Source organism: Salarias fasciatus, chromosome 7 (genome assembly GCF_902148845.1).
Source record: "Salarias fasciatus chromosome 7, fSalaFa1.1, whole genome shotgun sequence".
Lineage (NCBI taxonomy): Eukaryota > Metazoa > Chordata > Actinopteri > Blenniiformes > Blenniidae > Salarias > Salarias fasciatus.
In genome coordinates, this window is record NC_043751.1 from 31,813,466 (window position 1) to 31,841,421 (window position 27,956).

General features: G+C 52.5%; 3 protein-coding genes across 7 annotated transcripts; all 3 read right to left on the bottom strand.

Moving 5' to 3' along the window:
• On the bottom strand, positions 1-5,319 carry arpin (actin related protein 2/3 complex inhibitor). The gene is made up of 6 exons (XM_030096292.1): positions 5,175-5,319; positions 4,400-4,475; positions 4,080-4,212; positions 3,705-3,911; positions 528-694; positions 1-234 (listed from the first exon to the last, which is right to left on the bottom strand). Exons 1-6 carry the CDS (start codon positions 5,264-5,266, stop codon positions 226-228), a joined length of 684 nt encoding a protein of 227 aa, XP_029952152.1. The 5' UTR covers positions 5,267-5,319; the 3' UTR covers positions 1-225.
• A 247-nt stretch (positions 5,320-5,566) lies between these two features.
• fam169b (family with sequence similarity 169 member B) lies at positions 5,567-11,498 on the bottom strand. 3 transcript variants are annotated; one of them, XM_030096275.1, is made up of 8 exons: positions 11,433-11,498; positions 10,746-11,328; positions 8,923-9,028; positions 8,768-8,853; positions 7,346-7,508; positions 7,073-7,255; positions 6,689-6,820; positions 5,567-6,615 (listed from the first exon to the last, which is right to left on the bottom strand). In XM_030096275.1, the coding sequence occupies exons 2-8, from the start codon at positions 10,854-10,856 to the stop codon at positions 6,497-6,499; spliced, it is 900 nt and encodes a 299-aa protein (XP_029952135.1). In that variant the 5' UTR covers positions 10,857-11,328; positions 11,433-11,498; the 3' UTR covers positions 5,567-6,496. The 3 variants fall into 3 exon arrangements, with proteins under 3 accessions (XP_029952135.1, XP_029952133.1, XP_029952134.1); XM_030096273.1 differs by having other exon boundaries at positions 8,768-9,028; XM_030096274.1 differs by having other exon boundaries at positions 8,768-9,028; positions 10,746-10,884; positions 11,433-11,480.
• Positions 11,499-12,052: 554 nt separating this feature from the next.
• LOC115391834 (probable E3 ubiquitin-protein ligase HERC3) lies at positions 12,053-27,738 on the bottom strand. Of its 3 annotated transcripts, XM_030096211.1 has the most exons (23): positions 27,423-27,737; positions 26,173-26,287; positions 25,867-25,943; positions 25,126-25,365; positions 24,939-25,030; positions 24,702-24,832; positions 24,508-24,632; positions 24,380-24,438; positions 24,206-24,315; positions 23,925-23,984; positions 21,719-21,824; positions 18,871-19,066; positions 18,362-18,510; positions 18,164-18,265; positions 16,684-16,818; positions 16,447-16,605; positions 16,202-16,351; positions 15,959-16,125; positions 15,373-15,439; positions 15,226-15,296; positions 14,251-14,434; positions 14,074-14,176; positions 12,053-13,469 (listed from the first exon to the last, which is right to left on the bottom strand). In XM_030096211.1, exons 1-23 carry the CDS (start codon positions 27,649-27,651, stop codon positions 13,252-13,254), a joined length of 3,045 nt encoding a protein of 1,014 aa, XP_029952071.1. In that variant the 5' UTR covers positions 27,652-27,737; the 3' UTR covers positions 12,053-13,251. The 3 variants fall into 3 exon arrangements, with proteins under 3 accessions (XP_029952071.1, XP_029952070.1, XP_029952072.1); XM_030096210.1 differs by having other exon boundaries at positions 24,380-24,632; positions 27,423-27,736; XM_030096212.1 differs by lacking the exons at positions 14,074-14,176; positions 14,251-14,434 and having other exon boundaries at positions 24,380-24,632; positions 27,423-27,738.
• Positions 27,739-27,956: the final 218 nt, after the last annotated feature.

Consider the following 27,956-nt stretch of genomic DNA (forward strand, 5'->3'; position numbering starts at 1 on the left):
GAGAACAAGTTTTATTGAAGCGGAACAAACAGAACGTCTCAGGTCTGTAATGAAAAGCAGCAAAAAAAGAGAAAAGAAGACAAAAGACAGTGGAGTCTGGAGATCTGCAAGGGGAACCGGAGAACCGGGTCCCGGAGGTCTGCAAGGGGGAACCGGGGAACCAGGGAACTGGGTTCTGGTCCTGCTCCGGGTCTTGAGGCCTCCATGGGAGTCAGACCTGCAGCCTCAATCATCCTGAGAGAAAAGAAAGCGAAGAACTGAAGAACAGCAGAACGTACAGCGTTCAGAGTGAGGCGGTCTTAGCCGCTGAAGCCCCGCCCCTTTAAGAAGGAGGGTACAGCGGCTGAAGCCCCGCCCCTTTCAGAAGAGGGAGGGTACAGCGGCTGAAGCCCCGCCCCTTTCAGAAGAGGGAGGGTACAGCGACTGTAGCCCCGCCCCTTCTGGAGAGGGGCGTGGTCTCTGGATTTCCAGAATGACTGAAAACTCTTTCTGCTTCTAGCTGATGTGACTTCATTAACTCCACCCACCCACTCGTCCTCCTCCGCCCCGTCTCCTGCTGCTGCTGCTCTTCCTCCTCCTCCTCCTCCTCCCGTCTTGTTGGCCAGGATCTTGTCCGTCCACGACGCTCCAACCTTTTCATCTCCGGCGAAGTTGCAGCGGGTCACTGTGCCGCCGTCCACCTTGGCCAGAGAGACTGAGGTCAGAGGTCAGAGGTCAGTCAAATGATCTCAAACAGGACCAATGCACCTGAGAGAAAGTCCAGCCGGCACGCCGCCGATGGCGCACGTGTCACGCACGTGCACGACTCAGGGATTCCCCTAAAGCGCTACCCTTTAATTTTTGCCCGCTACGCTTAAAAAATTGAGACAAATGCCGCTACGCTATATGAGGCTGCCGCTACGCTATATTTTTACAGAGCCACTAGCAAGAGTTATGCGCTAACAACCAGGGATTCCCCGCCTCAGTGTGTGCGTATCAAGCGCGGATTGGTCGTGTATCTGGGTTGTCTCGCTGTGTTTTACAGTCGTCCGGATGGAGAAGCTAGCCTGACGTTAGCTCAGCTGCTAACGAGGCAGGGCATGCAGCAATGCAGCCCCGCTAAGGTAACTCCAGCACTGCTGTAAACGTCACAGGTAACATGATTAAAGAAAGTTAAAAGGCCTGAGTTGGTATTCGTGAGTTATGAAAGGTAATTAGATGTGCTAAACGGCCGAAGCTAGCAGTTCACCTGTGGTCTACCAGAGCTAGCAGCAGCTCCGAGCCAGCCGCTAGAAAACATTTTTTTTATACTTATGCCTGACTATTGCTCCAAAATATGAATTCTAGCCCAAGTAAAATACATATTTTCAAAAAGTTAATTTCATGAAAACACTCTAAATATCTCCCTCTAGAACTGGCACCTTAAAGCTGGTGTCCGGAGTTTCTGTTCGTTTCCAATGTATGTTTCATTTTTCAACAGAGCTTAAAGGTGCATTAAGGAGTTTTACAACCTTAAAAATACTTATTCTCCACCATAAATATGTTCCACACTTTTAATGCTGTGTACAATGTGCCCTGACATATTCATTACCAGAACCTCTAACAGGCTAAACTGTCACTTGAAAGTCACAGTGCCGGTCCGGCTCCAGAGTTTTTTGGGGGGAGAATTTGAAAGAAATGACGTACTGCTCACTCCGGCTGGATAGGTTTCATTATGTCCGCCATTACTCCGCCAGATGCTTAGTGAGCAACAACTGAGCAGGATCTTCCAGAAAGTAAGAACAGACTGGCTTCTAGCACTGCAGCTCCACACAGACTCCACCAGGGAGAAGACACTCCGGCGGCTACGTCCAGGAGCTCAGTGTTAGCCGCCTTAAAGGACCTATATCATGCAAAACCCACTTTAAGGTTTTAAGCATGCCACAAAGTTGATTCCCTTTAAAACCATATATACATATACATATATATATATATATATATATATATATATATATATACATATATATATATATATACACATATATATACACATATATATATATACATACATATATATACATATATATACACATATATATACATATATATATACATATATACATACATATATATATACATACATATATATATACATATATATATATATATACATATATATATATATATATATATATATATATATATATATATATATATATATATATATATATATATATATATATATATATATGTATATATATTAGAGGTTTACCGATATGGGTTTTTTGGGGGCCGATGCCGATGTTTTCCAAATTTGGGCAGCCGATGCCGATATGCATAGCCGATTTTTCCAATTTGATATTTAGGCTGATTTTTTAATAAAAATATATATATTTATCACATTTTTGTGAAATGCAGCAATTTCTGGGCAACTAAAAGAAATCTATTACAACAAGAGGTGTCCAGTCCTCTGAACATTTATTCAGCTTTCAAAACAATGAAATATGTTGTCTGAGTAAACACACAATGTAACAAGCAGTAGTAAAAATTCACACTCTTCTTAAAGTGTCAAAAAAGAAATTTAAACTTTAATGTAATTTGAACAAAAGCAGTCAGAAACAAGGCTGTAAAAAAAAGCCATACAAATAAAAACATAACTCCGGTCATGCATTATGTGGAGGAATTTGCGGGTGGCTGATACATGCTTCAGAAAAAGCCCCATGATTGATTATTTACTCTTTTATTTACTCTCGCCATTTCCTCCTATTTACTTTGTCCTGTTGTTAACTACAGTAGTGGTGTGTTTTCACCAACAGGGTTGAACACGCACAAGTAAAGTCAGCTCAGACCAGCTAATCTCTTACTGCTAAAACTTATCACAAAGTAGCATCTGAAGTTAACAATATGCAGGGTTTCTGCCAGACCTTTTCAGTCCGGGCGCCCTGCCCACGCTAAATTGTGCAGCGACCGGACAACGGAGAAAAAGAAGAAAAAAATAACTCTAGCTCTAGCTTTAATTTTTTCCTGGGGGAAACCCTGATGACGGGCATTTTACTTGTGTGCGCGGTGGCGCTCGGCCTCCTGTAAACCGCCTTGTGTAAACAACTCCCTGTAAACAACTAAACAACTCCCTGTAAACAACTCCCTGATCCCAGGTTGACTTTACATTCCTCACATTTCTGTTTAAAATCTTTTTTTTCACTGATTTGAAGCAACATTCTAACTTTCGGAGTTTGTGAATTTGAGGTTTTCTGAAGCTGCGAGTTCTCATCTGCAAAATCCAAACAAAGAAAAGCTTGAGACACGTTGATTGGTTCGTCTGGGGTTCGTCTGAGTAATGTTTACATTTCAGTTACAGAAACTCGTGACCTTTTTCAGGTTGTTCATTTTCTGAGCAGGACCTGTAATCAGGTTCCACAACCTCAGGAACTCACATCTGATTGGCTCTGGAACCAGGAAGTGACAGTCTAGCCCCGCCCACTGCAGCTGTTCCATTACAAACTTTTGAAAGAAAAAATCTGACAAACCTGCTCCTGAAGGCAGTTTGAAGAGGACGTTTCTTCAAGGGGAACGACTTTAATCTTTTATGTAGTAAATTATTTACTTCTTAAACTTATTGCAGCTTTAAATTTTGAGCAGTGGATCAGGATCAGGACCAATCAGGACTCTGATCAGGACCAATCGGGACTCTGGTCAGGATCAATCGGGACTCTGGTCAGGATCAATCGAGGGTAAACCAGACTCACATATGAAGGGACTGTCTCCTCTGGTCTTCAGGCGGACTTCCTGTCCAGGTTCCAGCTCCATCTGGTCCATGTGGGCCTCGGGGATCCAGAAGGCCCAAGACCCTGGGGGGCGGAGCCTGTCGGTAATCCTCACAAGCTCCGCCTTGTTCACCAGGACCGAGAGCTGGTCCTCAGAGAGGCGGTCCGTCTCCCCTTTAGGCTCTGCCTCTGGAGGACACAGAGGACAAGACTAGGTTCCGGAGACTCACAGGACACAGCAAAGACTCATGGGACAGGACCAGGTACAAGAGATTCAGAGGACAGGACCAGGTCCTCCTCTGCTTGGTCCTGTTGTGTTAGAGACACTGTGTTGGACGGTTGGACAGTTGGACTCACTGTAGGAGGACATCAGGTGTCCCGTGTTGACCTTCCTGGTGTCGCTGAAGTTGGGTTCCACCTCGTTCCCGCTGGGATCGAACCTCCTCTGGTGGATCCGTCCGGGCCTGACGTAGAGAACGTAGAACCGGGCCTGGAGGGGGGGGGGGGGGGGGGGGGGGGGGACAGCCCGGGGGACAGCCGGGGGGACATGAGCTCAGGACCCAGCAGAACCTTCAGAACTGAAGCCGGGAACAAAACCTGGACCAGAAACAGACCTGGACCCGGACCAGATATAGACCAGGACCAGACCAGAACCAGAACCAGCTGACTGTTTCTACCTTTTCATTGTTGGAGTCACAGACTGAATGTCTGGAAACGTCCAGAAGTTTTCCTTCCAGCAGAACTCCGGGACCGCTGGGGGGAAACCAGACTCACTCAGGACGGAATTTAGAAATTACAATTAGAAGAACTGTGAAGAGCAGGAAGGGAAAAGAGTTCCGAAGTCATTTAAATGAATTTTACAGATAAAAACAGAGGAAAGGAGTAAAAGAACTGAAAACATAGATCAACGCAATAAATCAAAGCTCAGGAACAAAATCCAACATTCCAAAATATATGAATAGATTAAATGAATCAATAACACTGACATATTTGAGTCGCCAAGAAATCTCATGGGAATGTTAAAGTACGATTTTAGGAAGTGTATCGAAATTAAACAAAAAAAAAAGAAAAAGAAATTAAATATATTGAATAAAAAAACAGCTGAAAATGATGTGAAAATTAAAACTAAAGAAGAATTAAATATTGGTTGCATGAAAATGATCACATGAAAATAATTTATTATGAATGAAAAAGTGATTTTGGTCGCATTTCTACAGCTTCAGAGTGGCTGTGAAAAAACTACAGATGGAACCAAAACAAACAGCAACAATGTTCCGGAAACAGCCGAACTGCAAACAACACACACACAAACTGTCTCAGGAGCAAAACAACCAGAAGTGAAGATTGAAACAGGCAGAAATGTTTGAATTCTCCGTTTCTGTCATGGAGTTCGGCGCAGCCCCGCCCGGCCGGAGCCGCCGGGGCCGCCGGAAGCGGGTTACCGGCCGCTACCTCTCATAAGCGCGAGGAGACCAGACGCCGCCGAACGTCTCGCTGTGCACCGGTTTGTTCCGGAGCGACGAGTTCTGGTAAATCCGACTCATGGTCCTGCAGCCCGGAACTTTTTTCCCTTTTCTCCAGACTTCTCCCGCTTCCGGGTTCACTACGTCACAGCGCATCGGCGAGGAGCGCTCGCTTTGATGTCACCGCGGGTCCCGCCCGGGCGGGAAGATGAGCTGCAGCTCTTCACAGATGTTGAGCGATGGACGCGATCTTCCGACTGCGCAGCGCAAATAATGGATCTTTATTTAGCGCACATGTTGGCAGATCAAATAACCATGTTAAACACCCGGCTTCAGAAAAACAAGTTTATGATAAGAAAAACAAACGAACCTGAATGAGGACAAGCGATTCGCTTTATTTCAAAACAAAAACACAGAAACTAAAACCTGGCGAAATGAAACGCTGACATTCCCCGTCTGAGCAGTGATCAGGTCCCGATGTGGATCAATGGAACTCCAGATTCTTCTTGTTTCTGCTAATCAAGTCATCGGTTGTGTCCAAATGTCCACACTATGTCCTCTAAAGGACACTACATAGTGTAAGTGTGTAGTGTCCTGTGTGTAGTGTCACTACACTACACAGTGTAGTAAGACGTCTGTAGGCTGTCCGAACGTCCAGATAGCAAAAAAGAAGGGCACTAGAAATTTCCCACAAAGCATCATGAAAAGTAGTGAGCATCGATGTTCCCTGGACGGCTCAATATTACCCATCATGCATTGCGACTCTCCAGCAAAATGGCGGAAGAGCAGCAGCGCGAGCCGGGAATAATTAATAATACATTTTTATTTATTCTTCAATGATTAGAAATATGACAGGAAAGAAAAATGCAGAATTAGAGACATTAAAAATATATTACAAAGATCTGGTTACCATGGTAACGGCTGAGGGTCACACGATCAGCGCTGAGGAAAAAGTAGGGAGCTGCCAGTCCAAATCCCAATGGATTCAGGGCTCTAGAAAGTCCACTATGTAGTCCAGCTCTATAGGGACTGAGGGTTGAGGGGACAGTGTGGACATGTGGACATTTGGACACAGCTACTGATCTACTGTGGAACCATCAAAAACCAGGAAGACACACAAAGTTGTGAGTGTAACTAAGAGAAATGACCATCACAGAGTAAAACACATCACAGCAGGACCACGAAGACACACAAAGACACACAAAGACACACAAAGACACACAGTGGGACCACAAAGAGACAGCACACAGGAGAACACACACAGAACAACACACTGGAAGACTAACACTGCAGAACCGGGAGAAGGGTCCTCTAGCGTTCTGTTCCTGGAACCTCCCGGCTCGCTGCCGAGACCCCGACCTGCTGGCTGGATCCCAGAACCGGATTCCTCTGGACTCCCGCCGGCGTTCCGCCCCCGTCCGCAGCAGAACCTTCAAACGGAACGTCAGACGTCAGGCGCCTCCTCGGCGGAGCGGAGCGGAGAGGAGGGAGAACCGGGCCTGCCGGGGGAGAACCGGCCCAGCTGGATCCCCAGCCAGATGTTCCGTCTGGCTCCGCCCCCCAGAACCTCCGGAGCCTCCACCTCATACAGACGGTCCCGGAGGTCCCGGCGCCGCCCCAGCAGCTTCCTGAGAACTGGAACGCAGAACAGGGAGTGGAACCGCGGCCAGAACACGGTCCAGAACTACGGACTGGACCTGGTGGAGAACTGCACAGAACCACCACCAGAACACGGTCCAGATCCAGTCTGGACCTGGTCCAGAACTAAAGACTGGACCCAGTCCAGAAGGAGGACGTTTGGGATGGAGGGTGGAGGTTTGGGATGGAGGGTGGAGGTTTGGGGTTTGGGTGGGGGTGGAGGGTGGAGGTCCTGACGGAGGCTCCTACCTGCCACCAGGCCCTCAGACAGCGGGGAGCTGATCCCCAGCAGCTCCTCCTCCTGGAAGGTGGAGCAGAAGTCCTCCAGCAGGCGGAGGCCGAGGCCCCGCCCCCTGCAGCTCCGCCTCACCTGCAGCGAGTCCAGGACCGGGAGGGCGTAGCAGCGGCCGCTCCACCCGTCCACCCGGGCGCCTGCAAGACATCAGAACCCTGAGCTCCACCCGTGGTTCAGTCCCCCCCCCCCCCCCCCCCCCCCCACCCCCCCCACCCCCACCCCCCCACCTCGGGCCTTGAAGGTGTAGAAGCCCACCGCCGCTCCGCCCTCCCACAGCAGCTTGCAGCTCTCGGCCCGCGGGTGGAGGAGGAACAGCTGCTGCTCCCCAGGGAGCCGCTCCACCACCCGGCTGAGCAGGAAGACCAGCAGCCGCTCCGCCAGGGACGCCACCTGCAGGACAGCTGCGTCACTGCACCACACACACACACACACAGAGACACACACACACACACACACAGAGACACACACACACACACACACACAGACACACACACACAGAGACACACACACAGAGACACACACACACACACAGACACACACACAGAGACACACACACACACACAGAGACACACACACACACACACACACACACACACACACACAGACACACACACAGAGACACACACACACAAACACACACACACACAGACACACACACAGAGACACACACACAGAGACACACACACACACACAGACACACACAGACACACACACACACACAGAGACACGCACACAGAGACAGACACACACACACACACAGACACGCTCAGTCTTGTATTTCTATCCTTGTGGGGACCGTCCATTGACTCCCATTCATGTCTAGCCCCTAACCCTGACCCTTACCCTAACCCTAACCCACACCACAACAAAGCCTAACCCTAAAGAAATGTTTTTGCACTTTTACTTTTTTCAGTAACAACAACATGGTCAAGAAAACACTGTTTCTCCTACTTAGGACCGGAAAAAGGTCCCCACAAGGCACGTCGTTCCACGTTTTGCTATCCTTGTGGGGACATTTGGCCCCAACAAGGATAGAAATACAAGAACGCACACACACACACACACACACACACACACACACAGACACACACACAGAGACACACACACACACACACACAGACACACACACACACACACACACACACACACACACAGACACACACACACAGACACACACACACAAACACACACACACACAGACACACACACACAGAGACACACACACACACACACACACACATACACACACACACACACACAGACACGCTCAGACACGCACACACACAGAGACACACACACGCACAGACACACACAGACACACACACACACACACACACACAGACACGCACACAGAGACACACACACAGAGACACACACACACAGAGACACACACACACAGAGACACACACACACAGAGACACACACACACACACACGCCATCCTGGTTCTGGACTCTGGAGGAAGTTTTACTTTGAACCAGATTCAGAGAACTGAGCCTGAGTAACCCACAGTAGACCGGATCCAGGTCAGGGACCAGGTCAGGGACCGGGTCAGGGACCGGGTCAGGGACCGGGTCTCCCTGCCTCTGGGTCTGAGGAGCAGCCTGGGGTCAGAGGTCAGGGGGGCGGAGCAGTTCTACCGGTCCTTACTGGGACCAGGCCGGTCCTGGACGGGCTGGCGGTCCTCAGGACGTCCTCCAGGGACCACCAGGAGTCCTGCAGGAACAGGGCCAGCACTGCAGGACAGGAGACGGACGGTGAGGTTCCGCCCTGACGGGTCTCTGAGGAACCGGGCCGACCAGAACCTTGATCCGGGTCGTCTGGAGACCGCAGAGCGAGGACGGAGCGAGACGAGGGGGGGCCGTCCTCAAACACCTGCAGCCAGAACACGTTCCCCCGCGTCACCGGAACCTGAGGAAGACCAGCAGAACCTCAGCAGGGTTCTCCAGAGACCAGCAGAACCTCAGCAGGGTTCTCCAGACCAGCAGAACCTCAGCAGGGTTCTCCAGAGACCAGCAGAGCCTCAGCAGGGTTCTCCAGACCAGCAGAGCCTCAGCAGGGTTCTCCAGACCAGCAGAGCCTCAGCAGGGTTCTCCAGACCAGCAGAGCCTCAGCAGGGTTCTCCAGACCAGCAGAACCTCAGCAGGGTTCTCCAGACCAGCAGAGCCTCAGCAGGGTTCTCCAGAGACCAGCAGAGCCTCAGCAGGGTTCTCCAGACCAGCAGAGCCTCAGCAGGGTTCTCCAGACCAGCAGAGCCTCAGCAGGGTTCTCCAGACCAGCAGAGCCTCAGCAGGGTTCTCCAGACCAGCAGAGCCTCAGCAGGGTTCTCCAGACCAGCAGAGCCTCAGCAGGGTTCTCCAGAGACCAGCAGAGCCTCAGCAGGGTTCTCCAGAGACCAGCAGAACCTCAGCAGGGTTCTCCAGACCAGCAGAGCCTCAGCAGGGTTCTCCAGACCAGCAGAGCCTCAGCAGGGTTCTCCAGAGACCAGCAGAGCCTCAGCAGGGTTCTCCAGACCAGCAGAGCCTCAGCAGGGTTCTCCAGACCAGCAGAGCCTCAGCAGGGTTCTCCAGACCAGCAGAACCTCAGCAGGGTTCTCCAGACCAGCAGAGCCTCAGCAGGGTTCTCCAGACCAGCAGAGCCTCAGCAGGGTTCTCCAGACCAGCAGAACCTCAGCAGGGTTCTCCAGACCAGCAGAACCTCAGCAGGGTTCTCCAGACCAGCAGAGCCTCAGCTGTTCCGTGTTTCAGTGTTCAGTAAATGTGTTTCAGGTAAATCCTCTGCTGCTGTTTGTTTGTTTGTTTTTGGGTTAAATGACGCTTTACCTCCTGCAGACTTTTATTTTGTAGGATTCAGATCTTGTGGGAAGCTGGGAGAAAACCAGGGACCAGCATGCACCGGGGCGGGGCGGACCAGCATGCACCGGGGCGGGGCGGACCAGCATGCACCAAATTCCCTGGCGTTATAATTGGATGCTTCTAAATGGAACATCGTGTGAGCGGTGTCCGTCTGTTTGATGGGAAAAAAAACAAAAGAAATGGAGGAAAAAATTGTAGAAGGACTTAAAACCCCTGAACTGTGTGAATTTCCTGAAGCAGAAGGTTCAGTGTGTTTAGAAAAAGCTGCAGAGGTTAAAGGTCAAACTGCTCCTTTTTAAACAATCAGCAAAACCGATCAAACCAGGAACAGAAACTGGTTCAGTTCAACGAAACGTTCTGTTCTGAACTGAAGGCAGAACTTCATGAAGGCTCCAGAGGAGCTTGGTTGTTTTGTTTTGTTGTTTGTTTTGTTGTTTGTTGTTTTGTTTTTTGTTTTGTTGTTTTGTTTTGTTTTGTTGTTTTGTTTTGTTCAGTTTGTTCCTCACAGTGAGGCTGAATCTTCCGGAGCTGCTTTTTAAAGATTCAAAGTTCTTTAAGGATTTTTGACTGGAGGAACGTCCCTGAAACGGTTCTGTTGGTCAGAGAGGCTGCAGACCGGACCAGGTCCTGGACTCTGCAGGACCCGGTCCTGGACTCTGCAGGACCCGGTCCTGGACTCTATCTGCTCTGAGCTGGAACTGAACCCAGGAGGTTTTGACCTGGTGAGCCCGGAGAGGAGAACCGGGGAGGAGAACCCCGGACAGGAGAACCACCTGGGAGCAGCCGAAGCGCTGGTCCTCCACGGCGCCGGACTCCAGGGCGGACAGACAGCGCTCCGACCCAGATGTCAGCTCCTCCACATCTGGAAGGTCCACCGGAAACATGACTCCGCCCACATCAGCCGGAGACCAGCTGGAACCACAACAGCACGAGGCCACGTGAGGACGTTCACAAAGCAACAGCTCCACGCGCCAGACTCCGTTCAGAAATCCTCCAGTTCTGAATCAGACTCGCTTCCTCGCAGACGGTCAGACAGATGACCGCGGGTCGCTGCAGCCGGAGGCTCCTTCCGGAAGTCGTCTTCAGTTCGGCCCGGAAATCACTGCGATACACTCCGGTCGGCGTGTTTGCTTCAGGTAAACTGGACTCTCAGGTGAGGCGGAGGTCACGTGTCGATGTGGAGAAACGAGCGAACGCAGGAAGGCAGAAACAAACAAACAAAAACCCTGAATCACACAGAATAAAGAGTCTCTTCCTGCACGAGCTTCGTCTCATTTAGAAAAACTGCCTCCGTGACTCCACCCGTGTTTCCCCCTGGAGTTTATGAGCGCAAACAGCTGTTCGACCTTTGAACATCTGGAAGACAAACAAACACGAAAACTTCACAATAAAACTTCACAGTAAAACTTCACAGTAAAACTCCGGCTCGGTATTATGATGAGGAAGCAGTCTGGACTCACCTGGTCAGGAGACAGGACAGGATCCGCACACCTGCAGCCTGAAACACACCTGTACCTGCTGTGCACGAGGCCTGCAGCGCCCCCCGGTGATCGCGCGCAGAACTGCGTCATTTTCCCCAGAAGTCAAAAGGCCACAAAAAATACATGAAAAGCAGTAAAGAAACTCTTTATCTGCTGGAATCTTTAACTCGCAGCGGTTTTCAGTCACCTCAGTGTTTAAATGCAGAAATAACTCTGCTACAGCAGCGGCGTTTTTATCGGCGCTTCATTTTAATCTAATCTATAAATTATTTCAAAATAAAGTGACACTATTTTCACTTTATTTTGTAGTGTATTCGTACTTGCATTTCCCTACTTAGAACTTTAATTTAGAGCGATCAGAAGATTAATTTTTAATCAAAATTAATCACAGATTTTACACATTAATCACAGTTTGAACTGCTTTATAATTCCATGGTTTCCTATTTGAAGACAGTTTTATCCCAAAATGTAAAACATTTCTCACCACAGTGTCTCCATTTGAAATCAAACGAACATGAAGAGAACAGACCCAGACTGAAGCAGGGCGTCCAGGTTTATCGGCACTGTTTTTATTACCGGTCAGTAGAACAAGTTCCACATCAAAGCAAAGTCTTGTTTATTTAACAGAGTGACAGAAACACGTGACACTGATCCAATAAACTGAAACACAGAAGAGAAGGTTAGAATGAATCCCAGTGAGGAGTAGCAGGGCCCCCTGGTGGCCCCGCTGGGTACGACAGCTTCAGGGCTCCAGGCTGGATTATGGAGAAACAGATTAGAGATTAGACTAAACTGGACTCGGCTGGACTCACATTGGACTCTAACATGTCCTGGTCCTGCTTCGTGTGATTGGTCAGCCGTCTCAGTGCAGAATGAAATTAGAATTAAAGTTCAGCATCAATCAGCCAATCACAGCTCCCCTCTGTCCAGGTGATGCGGTCATGTGACAGACTGGACCAATCACATCACATCTGGTTTATCGTGTTCAGTATTCTGGACCGGAGCGTGGACGTCTGCCTGGGGGGGCCAGGATCTGGGCTCTGGGGTCCCCCCTGGTCGTCTGGACCCTGAGGGCCTCTCTGACCTGCTTCTGGTCTTCTCGGGGGTCAGAGGTCATGATCAGGCTGGTCTTTAGTCCCTCTTCATGTTCTACCTGTGGACTCAGCTCCCTTGTTCTCCTGTGGAGGGTTAGACTGACGGTGGTCTGCAGTCGACCTCCTGATGCTCCGGCGTAATTTGACACCTGGATCCTCAGCCTCACCAGCAGCTATAATCTCCAACAAAAGTCCGTAAGACGTCCTCAGTCATGTCTCCATGCAGGAGCAGCGGCTGACTGGCTGTCTGTCCTCGCTCTCTCTTCCTTCTCTTCACCTCCTGTTGTTGTTGTCTTGTCTTTTCACCTTTAGTTTCTTTCACTTTCTGTCCCTGTCAGGTCCAGCAGCATCATGTCTCAGCACTCAAAATAAATAAATTAAAAAAAAAAACAGGTAAACAACAGGAGCCTGATAGTTAAAAGCTCTGCCTGGAAGATCGACCCTGTCTGGAACCAGACAGCAGCAGAACCTCCAATCTGCAGCGTCCTGCTGGACAGACAGCATGGAGACGACTGCTGGAGCCCCGCCCACCTCTATATACAGCCAATGAGAACGCTGTGGGGGACGCCACATTAGCCCCGCCCACCTTTATATACAGCCAATGAGAACACTGTGGGGGATGCCATGTTAGCCCCGCCCACCTTTATATACAGCCAGGAGTCCAGACTGGCGGGTCCGGTCCAGGATCCGGTTCCGGACCCGGGTCAGCGGTAGATCCGTCCGCTGTTGTCCAGAGCTTCTCTCAGTTTGACCTTCAGGACGTCCTTGCTGGAGTAGAGCGGCAGCAGCAGCAGGGAGGAGCAGGTGTGCGCTTCGGGGTAGAACTGGTCCCGGCACTGATCCGGAACCGCCTTCACCGTGATCCGCATCCTCATCCGGTCCACGTTGAGACTGGGGATCCGCTCGAACCCGGTCACGAACCCTGCAGGGGGAGCCAGGAAGATCTGAGCTGCGGCCAAATACTGACCACCAGGGGGCGCACACATCTGGAATCAACACACATCTGGAATCAACATCTGGAATCAACAGATCTAAATTGGCAGCAGGCGAGGAAGGAAGACATGTTTGAAACATCTCCAGATGTTCTGGCAGATGTTCTGTGGAATACGTGCATTTGTGGGATGAGCTGCATGGCCGAGAGCCGAGGACGAATATTTATGTCAACAGCAAACTGAAACACGTCTGTTTCAGCCCAGATGTTTCAGTCCAGGTGTTTCAGCCCAGATGTTTCAGCCCAGATGTTTCAGCCCAGATGTTTCAGCCCAGATGCTTCAGTCCAGATGTTTCAGCCACTGACCACTGCACAGTCCGTTGCCATGGCGCTTTTTAAAACTGCAGTATCAAAGTTCATCAAGAAATATAGAAAAGAAACAGGAAGTGGGGTCTGTTCACTTCCTGTAGACGTCAATACGTCACTTCCTCCTCCCGTCCAATCAGAAGGCTTCGTCTTGAGAGCAGTTACATCCAGAGGATTAAAACAGGAAGCAGAAGTCGTTCATTCAGATCCGGTAACCACGGCGACTTACAGAGGAACAGCTTCTTCTCCGCCTCCGTCAGCTCCTCGAACACCTCCCAGAACATCTGGATGTTGGGGTGGTCGTCATGGTAACCGCTCTCATACTCCGTGTTCTGTCAGAGCGAGAGGAACGCGGGTCATGGCCGAGCCGGGCCCGGTTCTGAGGAACCGGCGGTTCTCCGCGTACCTGCCGGAGCGAGTCCCAGTCCTGGAAGTGTTCTCCCACCAGAACCTCCTGCAGCTGCTCGGGTCCGAACAGCTTCACCACGTCGCGCTCGCACACCTGGAAGAACCCGCGCCGGAACGCCCGGAACGCCCCGGCCACCGACCCGTTGAAGGCGTGGTCCACGTACGCGTCCACGAACTCCTTCCTGTAGAACAGAACCCAGCGGAACCCAGTAGAACCCAGTAGAACCCACCCAGACTTTATCTGGTTTTAACCCTGGAACCTCTGGCAGCTCTGGTTCTGCAGCTCCGGGGTTCCTCAGGGATTTATTCTGGGCCCGATTTGTTTCTACCATGAAACAAATCCGAGCGGTGGCGGAACTGAAACCACTCTGACGGAACACGTGAACACTTTTACGCCGTTCTGAAACGGTTCTCTTTCCTCCAACGTTTGAGTTGGAGTCGTCATGGTTACAGACCGCTCTTAATTTGGAAGGAAATCATTCTGAATTAGCTTTCTTCTTCCTGTTTACAAGAGAAGATTCACTCTGAATCAAGGTTCTCCGAAGGGTTCTGATTGGACGGGAGGAAGAAGTGACATATTGACATCTACAGGAAGTGAACAGACTCCACTTCCTGTTTCTTCTCTGTCTCGTTTAAGGGTTGACGCTGTGACTTTAAAATTAAATCAATCATTAAATTCATTAAATCAATCGTCTCTGATCGAGTCTGGCGCTCGCTCCAGCGGCCATCTTGGAAAATGGGCGCCATGGCGACGGGACAAGAGAAGAAGAAGACGGACTTCAGTTCACCTGAGCGGAGTGAAGCAGCCGCTACATTCTGGTTGAAGCTGAATTTAGAACCATCATTTCCTGGTTCTTCCTGATCCTCACGTTCTGCAGGAACTCCTCCGGAGTTCTCCATGAGAACGCCCAGAGGTGGAGAACCACCACCGCTCTCTTCATCCTGTTCTGTCTGCTTCTCTGGTGTTCCTTACTTGTTCTGACCGGTCACCGGCTTCCCGGCGTTCTGGGGGTCCAGGTCGACGTCGGTTCCGTCCCAGTTGACCTTTTATCACACAGAAGAACAGACCTGACGTTCTGGGACGAAGGCGGAACCGACGACGGAGAACAGAAGAACCTACTGAGAAGTCCTGACAGAGGTCCTCCAGAACGTCGTCGCTGTACTCGTACAGGATGGAGCGCAGACACCTGGAGAACAGGTCAGAGGTCAACGTTCTGAGCAGGTTCTGAACTACAGCCGGAGATAAAACGGAGCTTTTCCTCCAGAGAACAAGGAACATGGCCGACAGACCGACAGACTGTGTTCTAATGTGTTTTGACAGAAAATACGAAGAGCCGCCCAAAGCTAAGCTAACAGCTCCCAATGAACGGAACAAAGCTAAGCTAACAGCTCCCAATGAACGGAACAAAGCTAAGCTAACAGCTCCCAATGAACGGAACAAAGCTAAGCTAACAGCTCCCAATGAACGGAACAAAGCTAAGCTAACAGCTCCCAATGAACAGAACAAAGCTAAGCTAACAGCTCCCAATGAGTGGAACAAAGCTAAGCTAACAGCTCCCAACGAGTGGCCCAAAGGTAAGCTAACAGATAAAAGCCCAGTTTCCATGGTAACAATTTCAAGTGAAAACAAAACGTTGGCTGTGCTTTCGGAGTGTTTTGGGAATGTTGTCGTGTGAGAACGCAGAAGCGTTGCCGTGGAAACCCACCCTCCCAGACAGGGCTGGAACTCCAGCATGTCCTCCAGCGCCGGTTCCACGTCCAGCAGCTTCTTGAACAGAACAAGAGGAACCGGGAAGTAAACGATGTAGCCGTTGTACAGAGCCAGTCCGCACAGAACCCCCAAGTGGAAGAACCGTTCCGGAGCCCCCGGCGCCTGGAAGACACCGAACCGTTCAGTCAGAACCGGGACGGACTGAGGAGTTCTATCGGAACGTTCTGCAGGGACTCACCCTGGAGGAGAACCAGGCCAGCGTCTCGGAGTCGTTGAACATGAACAAACCGGACTCAGGAGAAAACGCCTCATGGAACGCCTTGTAGAAGAAATCCTTCAAGAACACCGGGTACAGCGGGTCGGAATCCCAGGCTCCGTCAAACCACACCTGGAAGACAGAACCACAGGAGGAACCGGAAAGAGAACTCCGTGAGGAACCGGAGACAGACGGGTTCCTGCGGCAGAACCGGGCACTGTTCCTACCCCCAGCGGTCTCCTGAAGTCCCCGTCCTGGGCCTCAGCCAGCTGTTGGAACGTGTCCTCTAGAACCGACTCTCGATTCAGCTTCAGGACGAAGTAGACGACGCCCGGCGCCAGGGAGAACCAGAGAGTGGGCGAAGCCATCTCAAACATCTTTGTAATCTAGGAGAACGTTCCAGGTTTAGGCCGCCTTCCTCAGGTCGCCGTGGTGACGGTCGGAGAACCTCAGCAGAACCTCACCTTGATGGCTTCAGCAGTGGCGTCAAAGACCAGCTTCTTGGTTCTGAGGTCCATCAGGAAGGGGAACCGTCCCAGAACCAGCGGCTCGCTGCCGTCAGGCTGGAACCCCGGCAGGAGGGAACCTCTGGGCCTCACCTGGGAACACAGGACAGGGGAAGCTTCAGGACCGGCGGGTCCCTGCAGGACCGGCGGGTCCCTGCAAGACAGGGGAACCTTCAGGACCAACAGGTCCCTGCAGGACCGGCGGGTCCCTGCAGGACAGGCGGATCCCTTCAGGACCGGCGGATCCTGGTCCAGACGCTCTGGGCTGAAAGGTTCCAGCTCTGAAGCAGATGTAGTTTCCCTGCTGGACCTCTAGAAGGCGCTGCTGGCTTTAGTCATGAAGACACACGGTCCTGTCTGTCTCCGTCTGTCTCTGTCTGTCCCTGCACCCTGGGGCCCTCGCCTCAGCGGTCCAGGTTTTCCCGGTGTCTCGTCCCCCGTCCCTCCCCGAGTCCCGTCTCTCTGTCCCCCACCAGCTGGTCCCTGACATCCCGCGTTCTTTGTGTTCTTTCCTGGTTTGATCTGCCTCCCTGGTTCTGGACTGACAGACCCCAAGCCCGACCCCGACCCCGACCCTGACCCTGACCCCGACCCCGACCCTGACCCCGACCCTGACCCCGACCCCGACCCCGACCTGACCCCGACCCTGACCCTGACCTGACCCTGACCCCGACCTGACCCTGACCTGACCCTGACCCCGACCCTGACCCCGACCCCGACCCCGACCTGACCCCAACCCTGACCCTGACCTGACCCTGACCCCGACCCTGACCCTGACCTGACCCTGACCCCGACCCTGACCCCGACCCCGACCTGACCCCGACCCTGACCTGACCCTGACCCCGACCCTGACCCCGACCCCGACCCCGACCTGACCCCGACCCTGACCCTGACCTGACCCCGACCCCGACCTGACCCCGACCCTGACCCTGACCTGACCCTGACCCCGACCCTGACCCTGACCTGACCCTGACCTGACCCTGACCCTGACCTGACCCTGACCCCGACCTGACCCCGACCCTGACCCTGACCCCGACCCTGACCCCGACCCTGACCTGACCCTGACCCCGACCTGACCCTGACCCTGACCCCGACCCTGACCCTGACCCCGACCCTGACCTGACCCCGACCCCGACCCTGACCTGACCCTGACCCGACCCCGACCCTGACGTACTTCAGTAAGAACCTTCTCTCGGTTCTCAGTCGGTTCTGACTGCGGCTGCAGAGAACATGACACTCTAAACATGAACACCAGGAGAACACGGAGAACAGTTCTGCTTTCGGTTTCCATGGAGACAGAGTGTTTTCAAAGCCATGTTTTCTCCTGTTTCCATGGAGACCGTGGTTCTCCGCGGTCTGTTCCGGTGTTGTAGTGTAAAGGAACGGTTCCTCTGGGGAGCCGTCCCTGGTCCCGGGTTCTGCAGAGGCTGGTCGTTACGTTTCTCCAGAGCAGCAGCTCCTCCTGCAGGAAGCGCTCCGTCATCCGGAGGCAGAAGACAGAGTCCGGTAACCGGCGGGACTCCGGGACCCGGCCGTTCGCCTGCGAAGGAACCAACAGCGTCACGGAGAGGAGATGGGGAGCGGGGGCGGCGCCGGGGGAGGAGGGGGCGGAGCCGGGGGGGGCGGGGGAACTCACGTCGTACAGGAGCTGCAGAACCACCAGCAGGTTCCTGACGCCGGCGTTACGGGGAACGGGGGCGGAGCCAAGGATCACCGACAGCGTCTGCTTCCACACCGTCACGTACGCCAGAGAGGTGGAGCGAGGCAGAGAGCACCACCAGGACCCTGCAGTCACACACACACACACACACACACACACACACACACACACACACACACACACACACACACACCGGGGGGTCAGCAGCAGGGCGGCGGGTCGAGGCGATGGAGCATCATTGTGGTATGAAGAATGAGGCTTTCTGGTATTTCATTACAGCTCACAGATTGAGACTGTAGAGAAAATGTGGGCGGGGCTAACGTGATGTCATCCACAGACCAAATATAAAATGTGGGCGGGGCTAACGCGATGTCATCCACAGACCAAATATAAAATGTGGGCGGGGCTAACGTGACGTGAAATCCAGCTTTAAATGAGTTCTGATTGGTTCTAATAGGACTCGGGTTCTATTCGGTGTTCCTTACCTATGACCTGGAGGTTCTCCCTGGACAGACTCACGATGGCGGCGGCGAGCGCCTCGGCCAGCCGGGTGTTCTGCCGCCGCCCGGTTCTCTGGAGAACGTGCAGGAGCTCGAGCAGCAGCAGGTAGACCCTCAGGGCCTCCAGCCCCGGCGGCCTGGGGTCCAGAGAGCCCAGCATGAGCAGGACGGCCTCCTCCACCTGCAGGGGGCGACACCCAACAACACCAGACTGCTGCGTTTCTCTCTCTCTCTTATTTTCTGGACGTTGTTTGTTTCCTGCGATGAAGCAAATCACGTGGTGTTCTGGACGAACTGGTTTCCTTGTCATCTGGTGACCGACTCCCGGCGCCGCTGCTCCCAGCAGCAGATGTTACAACCAGTAAAATCAGAGGAAATTTTACTTTGTGCCTGCCGGCTGCTGCTGCTGGCGACGTGCCAGAAGTGAAGGAACAAAAAAGCTTAGAGCTGAAATAGCTGAAAAAGTTTAAAAGATGTGAAACTGTTTTTAAAAAGCATTGAAAAAGTTAGAAAAAGGAGGAAACCGGACAGACTTGGCAGACCCAAACGTGTTGTGAGGGTCTGCTGGGAACATCTGGCGGAACCCTCTGTCAGCATGGCTTTCAACTCCCACCTCCGGGAGAGCTTCTCTCATGTCCCGAGGGAGGCTGGGGACATTGAGTCTGAGTGGACCATGTTCTCCACCTCCATTGTCGAAGCAGCTGCTCGGAGCTGTGGTCGTAAGGTCTCCTGGGCCTGTCGTGGCGGCAACCCCCGAACCCGGTGGTGGACACCGGAAGTAAGGGCTGCGGTCAAGCTGAAGAAGGAGTCCTATCGAGCCTTGTTGGCTCATGGGACTCCAGAAGCAGCTGACAGGAACCGGCAGGCCAAGCGAACTGCAGCCCGAGCAGTTGTGGAGGCAAAAACTCGGGTCTGGGAGGAGTTCGGGGAGGCCATGGAGGAGGACTATCGGTCGGCCTCGAAGAAATTCTGGCAAACCGTCCGGCGCCTCAGGAGGGGAAAGCAGGTCTCTGCCAACACTGTTTACAGTGGAGGTGGGGAGCTGCTGACCTCAACTGGGGATATTGTTGGACGGTGGAAGGAATACTTTGAGGACCTCCTCAATCCCGTCGCCACGTCTTCTGTGGAGGAAGCAGAGGCTGAGGTCTCAGAGGAGGACTGAGGTCTCAGAGGTGGACTCGTCCATCACCCAAGCTGAAGTCACTGAGGTGGTTGGTAAGCTCCTCGGTGGCAAGGCACCGGGGGTGGACGAGATTCGGCCTGAGTACCTTAAGTCTCTGGATGTGCAGGGACTGTCTTGGTTGACACGTCTCTGCAACATTGCATGGCGGTCGGGGACGGTGCCTCTGGACTGGCAGACCGGGGTGGTGGTCCCCCTGTTTAAAAAGGGGGACCGGAGGGTGTGCTCCAACTATAGGGGGATTACACTCCTCAGCCTCCCCGGGAAAGTCTATTCCAGGGTACTGGAGAGGAGGATCCGACCGATAGTCGAACCTCGGATCCAGGAGGAACAATGCGGTTTTCGTCCTGGTCGTGGAACAGTGGACCAGCTCTATACCCTCCATAGGGTGCTCGAGGGTTGTTGGGAGTTTGCCCAACCAGTCCACATGTGTTTTGTGGATTTGGAGAAGGCATTCGACCGTGTCCCTCGTGGTGTCTTGTGTGGGGTGCTCCGGGAATACGGAGTCCGGGGCCCCTTGTTAAGGGCCGTCCGGTCCTTGTATGATCGGAGTAGGAGTCTGGTCCGCATTGCCGGCAGTAAGTCGGACCTGTTCCCGGTGCATGTTGGACTCCGGCAGGGCTGCCCTTTGTCACCGGTTCTGTTCATAATCTTCATGGACAGAATTTCTAGGTGCAGCCAGGGGCCCGAGGGGGTCCGGTTCGGGAACCACAGGATTTCATCTCAGCTTTTTGCAGATGATGTTGTCCTGTTGGCTTCATCGAACCCGGACCTACAGCATGCACTGGGGCGGTTCGCAGCCGAGTGTGAAGCGGCAGGGATGAGGATCAGCACCTCCAAATCCGAGGCCATGGTCCTCGACCGGAGGAAGGTGGCTTGCCCCCTCCAGGTTGGTGGAGAGACCCTAGCCCAAGTGGAGGAGTCCAAGTATCTTGGGGTCTTGTTCACGAGTGGGGGACGGATGGAGCGTGAGATTGACAGGCGGATCGGTGCAGCGGCTGCAGTGATGCGGTCGTTGTGTCGGTCCGTCGTGGTGAAGAAGGAGCTGAGCCGAAAGGCGAAGCTCTTGATTTACCGGTCAATCTACGTTCCCACCCTCACCTATGGTCATGAGCTTTGGGTCATGACCGAAAGGACAAGATCCCGGATACAAGCGGCCGAAATGAGCTTCCTCCGTAGGGTGGCTGGGCGCTCCCTTAGAGACAGGGTGAGGAGCTCAGTCACCAGGGAGGAGCTCGGAGTAGAGCCGCTACTCCTCCACATCGAGAGGAACCAGCTGAGGTGGCTCGGACATCTGTTTAGGATGCCTCCTGGACGCCTCCCTAGGGAGGTGTTCCGGGCATGTCCCACTGGGAGGAGACCCCGGGGAAGACCCAGGACACGCTGGAGAGACTATGTCTCTCGGCTGGCCTGGGAACGCCTTGGGATCCTCCCAGAGGAGCTGGAGGAAGTGTCTGGGGACAGGGAAGTCTGGGCGTCCCTGCTGAGACTGCTGCCCCCGCGACCCGGCCCCGGATAAGCGGTAGAAAATGGATGGATGGATGGATGGATGAAAAAGTTTAAAACGGTGAACTTTTTAAACCGGCTGCTGCTGCTGCTGCGGTGGAACCTCGAACTCGGATCGTTTCCGGAGGAAGCCTGCCGTCGACGCACCTTCGCTGCAGCTCGCTCCGGTTTCAGCAGCTGCTCAAAAGCTCGCCGTGCAGCCGGGAGATTCACGCCGTGGAACTCCGGGGACGTCTGGAAGTGTCTGTCTCCGCTGGAGGAAGAGGAAGGAGACAAAGTGAGGATGCTGTGCAGACCGGGTCAGGAACAGAGTCCCGGGGTCCAGATCAGGTTCTGCAGGCTGAAGTCCGAAGCGTTCTGAAGGTTAAACAGCCTCCAAAGTTTCAGTGTTCTGTTTTTGGTATTGTTTCCACAGTGGCTCATGCTGCTCCTGTGGATCTGTTGGGTTTCTCTGTAAAAGTGTCTGGAAGCAGCCATGTTGTAATTGGCACTTCATAAATAAAGCTGAATTTGAATTTGAATTTTTGAAACTCCTTCAACATCTGGGCGGTTGTAGAAGCTTTAGTCGGCAGACAGTTCAGGCCGTTTCCAGCTGGTTTTTGTTCCTGGTTTTCCTTCTTCAGCATTTTCCAGATAATTTAACATTTCGAATAGAAAACTACTTTACTCTCAGAGAAACTACTTTAATGATCCACGGGATAAATAGAAAGCGGAGTCTGGAATAAAGAATAAAAATTAAATACTAATCTGTAAAATCCTGAATATGAGCAGAGAAAAGATGAAATGACATTAATTCTCATTTTAACATATTTTCCTATTATAAGAATTGTTTTTTAAATCCAAGGAAAAAAAAGTCATTTTAAAAAGACTCTGGAGTGTAAATTAAATTAAAACTATAATAAAAAGCGTATAGAGGTAAAATGTAGTGAAAGCTCCAGGGAACCACAGCAGAACTAGAACCGACGTCCTAGATCAGGGGTGTTCAACCTGCGGCTCTGGAGCCACATGTGGCTCTTCAGTCCCTCTGCAGCGGCTCCACGGAGCCTGAATAAACATTTTACTTATTTTTAAATCATTATATGATTCGTCACTCTGGGTTCAAAAGGGATTCAGAAAAGGTTCAAGTGAAACTGAGAAAAATAGTAAAAACCACAAGAAATGGAGGAAAAATGAGAGAAAAACCTGAAATGTCTCCAATTTCTAACATCAGAAAATGAAATATGGCAACAAAAAAAAAAAAAAAACTCTTTAAAAAAGAGGTAAAACGGATAAAATTTCAAAACTGTCAACAAAAAGTCTCAAAAACAGAAAGAAAACTGTTAAAATCAGGAACAAAAACTAGTTCAGTGTAATAAAATGTTCTCTGTTCTGAACTGGAGTGAAACTTCATGATGCTTCATCAGATCTAGTTTCAGTCTGAAGCTTCCTGAGCTGCATTAAAGGTTCTTTACGGCTCCAGAACTGCTGGACCGGAACGGTTCTGTTGGTCCTAGAGGCTGCAGAACCCGGTTCTAGATGAAGAACGGAGCGGTTCTGTCTGGAAAAGAGCAGAACGCTGAGAGGGACTCAGGTTTGAGTTCCACTCTGGGAGGGAGAGCAGGGTGTCGTCGGCGTAGAGGTGGAGACGGACGTCAAGCAGGCCTCCGTCTTCTGGACCAGACGTCCCTGAGACGCCCCGACGTCCCCGAGATGCCCCGATACTCCCAAATGTCCCAGAGACACCCCTATGTCCCTGAGACACCTCGACGTCCCCGAGACACCCCTATGTCCCCGAGACACCTCGACATCCCCGAGACATCCCCGAGACACCCGACGTCCCCAAGACGTCCCCGAGACACCCCTATGTCCCCGAGACACCTCGACATCCCCGAGACATCCCCGAGACACCCAACGTCCCCAAGACGTCCGTGAGACAGCCCTATGTCCCTGAGACACCTCGACGTCCCCGAGACACCCCTATGTCCCCAAGACACCTCGACGTCCCCGAGACACCCCTATGTCCCCAAGACACCTCGACATCCCCTCGACATCCCCGAGACACCCGACGTCCCCAAGACGTCCCCGAGACACCCCTATGTCCCTGAGACACCTCGACGTCCCCGAGATGTCCCCGAGAAACCCCCTATGTCCCCGAGACACCCCTATGTCCCCGAGACACCCAACGTCCCCGAGACGCCCCGACATCCCCGAAGCGCCTGACATCCCCGAGACACCCCGATGTCCCCGAGGCGCCCTGACGTCCCAGAGACACCCGATGTCCCCGAAGCGCCCAACGTGCCAGAGACGCCCCGACGTCCCAGAGACACCCTGACGTCCCCCGAGATTCCATCACCTCCCTGAGCGCCCGGCGTACCTTCGCTGGAGGAAGCTCCGGTTCCAGCAGGACGCAGAGGAGAACGTCTGCTTCAGGTCCCTGTGAAGAGTTCCACCATTTTTAATCCAGAGAGACAAAGTTCCACAGCAGGACTGAAAAACCAGGAACCGTCCGAAAACAAGACGAGGAACCGACTCCGATGTCAAGGGAAGCAGAACCGATCAAGAAAGAAGCTTTAAGTCAAACTTTTCTAAAACACCATGAAGAACCTCATCTCGGTCCGGTTCTGCGGTTCCTCAGCAGAACTGAAGCAGACTCACTTCTGGATCTTCCTCCAGGTCTTTGAGTCGCACTCAGAGCTCCAGGAATCAACGCCGTCGTCGAGGCAGAGCTGCGTTCCGCCGCCGCCACCCGGGTCTCCAGAAACGTCCTGCAGAAGAGAACAGCGTCAGGTTCCAGAACCTTCTGATCCGGAGCAGAACGCAGAGCCGTACCTCGCCTGCAGAGGCGAACGAGCAGTTTCCCGCCGCGAAGATCCTCCGGACGCTGCGACCTGAAACCACAGGGTGAGACGTGGCGGTTCCGCCTGGCGTTCTACCGGGACGGACGGCAGAACCGTTACCGGGCGGCAGCTGGACCGGCAGCGGAACCGCCGGGGGGGTCTCCGGCCCGCGGCCCAGCTGGCCGTGTTCCGCAAGGCCGAAGGAGAACACGGAGCCGGACCGGGTCAGAACCAGAGTGTGATGGCTGAGGAGAGAACACACGGCGGAACCACGTCAGGAGAACCTCCTCCACGCTGGGAGAACCCTGCCGTACCTTCCACACGCCACTGCCACGACCTTTGACCCCCACAGCTCCGTCACCAGCCGCGGCCGCAGCTCGTCCCGGTAGGAGTTGTGTCCCAGCTGACCGTGGCGTCCACAGCCGAAGGTGAAGACAGCGCCGTCCTGAGGGGGCGGAGCCACGGAGTCAAGGGGCGGGACAGTGGGAGGGACAGTGGGGGGGACACTTGGGAGGTTCCCGCCGCCGGACGGGGGACGGACGGGGACAGACCTTGGTGAGGACGGCGGTGTGGGCTCTTCCACAGGACACGTCGGTGGACTTCTTGCCGTTCAGACAGCGGACAGCTGACGGCGTCTTCCGATCTGCAGGAACCAAGAACATGGCAGACGCTGGCGTTCTGGCGGCAGTCTGAACGGCGGCGGCGCCCCCCACCCCCCCCACTTCCCCACCCCCCCACCTGTGACGTCTCCCAGGCCCAGCTGGCCGCTGTCGTTCGCCCCCCAGGAGAAAACGCCGCCAGACACCGAGATGGCGAAGCTCTGCTCGCCTCCCGCCGCGATCCGGACCAACGGCAGCGCCGACACAACGCTGACCAGCCGGGGGGAACCGGAACCGGAACCAGAACCAGAACCAGAACCAGAACCCCCGAGACCCAGCTGGCCCCGGGAGTCCAGACCCCAGGAGAACAGCCGGCCGTCTGGGAGGAGGAAGAGGAAGACGAGGAGGAGGAGGAGGAAGAGGAGGAGGAGGAGGAGGAAGAGGAAGAGGAGGAGGAGGAGAAAGAGGAGGAGGAAGAGGAGGAGGAGGAGGAGGAGGAGAAAGAGGAAGAGAAAGAGGAAGAGGAAGATGAGGAGGAGGAAGATGAGGAGGAGGAGGAGGAAGAGGAGGAGGAAGATGAGGAGGAGGAAGATGAGGAGGAGGAAGAGGAGGAAGAGGAAGAGGAGGAAGATGAGGAGGAGGAAGATGAGGAGGAGGAAGATGAGGAGGAGGAGGAGGAAGAGGAGGAGGAGGAAGATGAAGAGGAGGAGACAGAAGTTCAACATTAATATAAGAATCAAATCTCAAAAAAAAACCTGAAGCCTCCAAGAAAAACATTTTTGGGAAGAAAAGTTTCAATCAGGAAACAGAAACTCAGTTTGAAAGAAAGAAAAGGATCAGTGGATCAGTGGATCAGTGGATCAGTGGATCACTAACTCACCTCTGGTCAGGGCCAGGGAGTGGCGGCTGCCGCACGACACCTGAGAGACCAGCAGGTCCGAGAAACCTGGGAGAGGCCTGGAGAGAGCAGGGATCTGGTGTTGATCTGGGATCTGTTACTGATCAGGGATCTGGTGTTGATCTGGGATCTGTTACTGATCAGGGATCTGGTGTTGATCAGACTGCAGCTGATCAGGGGAAATAGGATTTCAGAATTTATCTGACATTGTGTGTGTGTGTGTGTGTGTGTGTGTGTGTGTGTGTGTGTGTGTGTGTGTGTGTGTGTGTGTGTGTGTGTGTGTGAGACCTGGCGCTGGGCGGAGTGTGTGTCAGCTCCACCCTCAGCACTCCTCCTCCCTCCTCCAGCAGCGTCGCCTCGTCGTCTCTGCAGCTCAGAGCTCGGATCCGGTCTGTGAGGAACTCTGCAGAACCAGCAGAACACAAAGTGATCAGCAACAGACACACAACAGCAACAAACAACAGACAACAACAAACAACAGACAACAAACACACAACAGCAACAAACAACAGACAACAACAAACAACAGACAACAAACAACAGACAACAAACACACAACAGCAACAAACAACAGACAACAACAAACAACAGATAACAAACAACAGACAACAAACAACAACAAACAACAGACAACAAACACACAACAGCAACAAACAACAGACAACAACAAACAACAGACAACAAACAACAGACAACAAACACACAACAGCAACAAACAACAGACAACAAACAACAACAAACAACAAACAACAGACAACAACAAACAACAGACAACAAACACACAACAGCAACAAACAACAGACAACAAACACACAACAGCAACAAACAACAACAAACAACAAACAGCAACAGACGGTCTGACTGAAGCGACCAGTAGAGCCTGCAGCTGGAGGGACTGAAGACCAGAATGAGGAGGAGTGAAGAACATGAAGACTCCAGGAAAACAACAAAACAACAACAGATGAAACAAAACAAGCAGAAGCTGTGAGACGAAACAGAAGATCTCTTCCTGCTTCCTTCTTTCCTCTCAGATCTTCTGATCTTTAATCCTGATTTATTCTGATTTTTAAGCTTTTCTGAAAGTTTAACAGCAAGTTTAGACTTTAGCACTGAGAGATTAACTCCAGATTAAACCAGTTTAACTCCAGATTAACGGTAAACAATCCTTGTCAATTACTTTATTCCTCGACTTCAAAACTCTTCAGTTCCAGCAGGATGTTTTTTTTTTTTCAAGTTTCACATTTTTAAATGTTAAATGTCTTTTATTGTGAAAGTTGGGAACCTCTGGGTTCTTTCCTCCGCTTGGTTCTAATGTTTGAGTTTTCCTGAACATCTGGAACATCAGAGGATTCGGGTTTTTTCCTGACTGATCGTTTTCTCGTCTCATCCTGAGCTCAGAAACTGGCCTGATTAATTAATTAACGCTTTAATCGCTCTGCAGGGAGAGCATCGAACCAGGCTCCCTCCCGTCAGGATGAATGAGTGAATGAATTGATGGATGAATTGTTCCAGACGGAGCCGGAGCTTCATGTTCTCACTCAGCCTGCCCCTCCCGCGCGGCCCGCCGGGGACGATGAAGGCCTTCCCGTCGGTCCTGGTGAAGGCCAGCAGCTGCGGACCCCCCCTCAGGTCCCGGATCTGGTACCCGGGCTCCCACAGCTGGACCCCGTGCTGCGTTCGCGTGCCGTGGGATTTCTGGGCTTCCTTCGTCCAGAAGCGCTGCTGGCTGCGTTCTCCCCAGGAGAACCAGGAGACCGCGGAGAGCATGGTTCCTGCCGGACTGACTGCGGATCCCAGAGTCTGCAGAGTGAGACCCGGACGCTCAGCTGGTCCGCCTCCCGCAGTCTGGAAAACGAAACTTATCCAACCTTCACAGAAAAGGAAAGCGAAACTGATCAGCTGCGCCTCAGTTTTTTCTTTTTTTAATTAAAGTCTCAGAAAAAGACAAACAGCGAAGGAACGAAGAAGAGCGGAGAATAAAAATACGAGAAATAAAAAAATACACACCGAAAAAATTAAACAGAAACAAAAATGACCAAAGAAAAAACAACACAAGATTATATTTCAGTAGA

What these genes read in the sequence shown, in the direction of transcription:
- arpin (XM_030096292.1), bottom strand. Translation starts at nt 5,266, where the DNA reads ATGAGTCGGATTTACCAGAACTCGTCGCTCCGGAACAAACCGGTGCAC. An exon ending in TCTCCTCGCGCTTATGAGAG is followed by an intron (nt 4,476 to 5,174) that starts GTAGCGGCCGGT and finishes GTTTCCCCCCAG; the next exon opens with CGGTCCCGGAGTTCTGCTGG. An exon ending in AGGAGACAGTCCCTTCATAT is followed by an intron (nt 695 to 3,704) that starts GTGAGTCTGGTT and finishes CTCTGACCTCAG; the next exon opens with TCTCTCTGGCCAAGGTGGAC.
- fam169b (XM_030096273.1), bottom strand. Translation starts at nt 10,856, where the DNA reads ATGTTTCCGGTGGACCTTCCAGATGTGGAGGAGCTGACATCTGGGTCG. An exon ending in GTCTGAGGGCCTGGTGGCAG is followed by an intron (nt 6,821 to 7,072) that starts GTAGGAGCCTCC and finishes TCTGCGTTCCAG; the next exon opens with TTCTCAGGAAGCTGCTGGGG. An exon ending in GCTGGGCCGGTTCTCCCCCG is followed by an intron (nt 6,616 to 6,688) that starts GCAGGCCCGGTT and finishes TTCCGTTTGAAG; the next exon opens with GTTCTGCTGCGGACGGGGGC.
- LOC115391834 (XM_030096210.1), bottom strand. Translation starts at nt 27,651, where the DNA reads ATGCTCTCCGCGGTCTCCTGGTTCTCCTGGGGAGAACGCAGCCAGCAG. An exon ending in TGGCCTGGTTCTCCTCCAGG is followed by an intron (nt 16,126 to 16,201) that starts GTGAGTCCCTGC and finishes GGTGTCTTCCAG; the next exon opens with GCGCCGGGGGCTCCGGAACG. An exon ending in CCGGTGACCGGTCAGAACAA is followed by an intron (nt 14,435 to 15,225) that starts GTAAGGAACACC and finishes TCTGTTCTACAG; the next exon opens with GAAGGAGTTCGTGGACGCGT.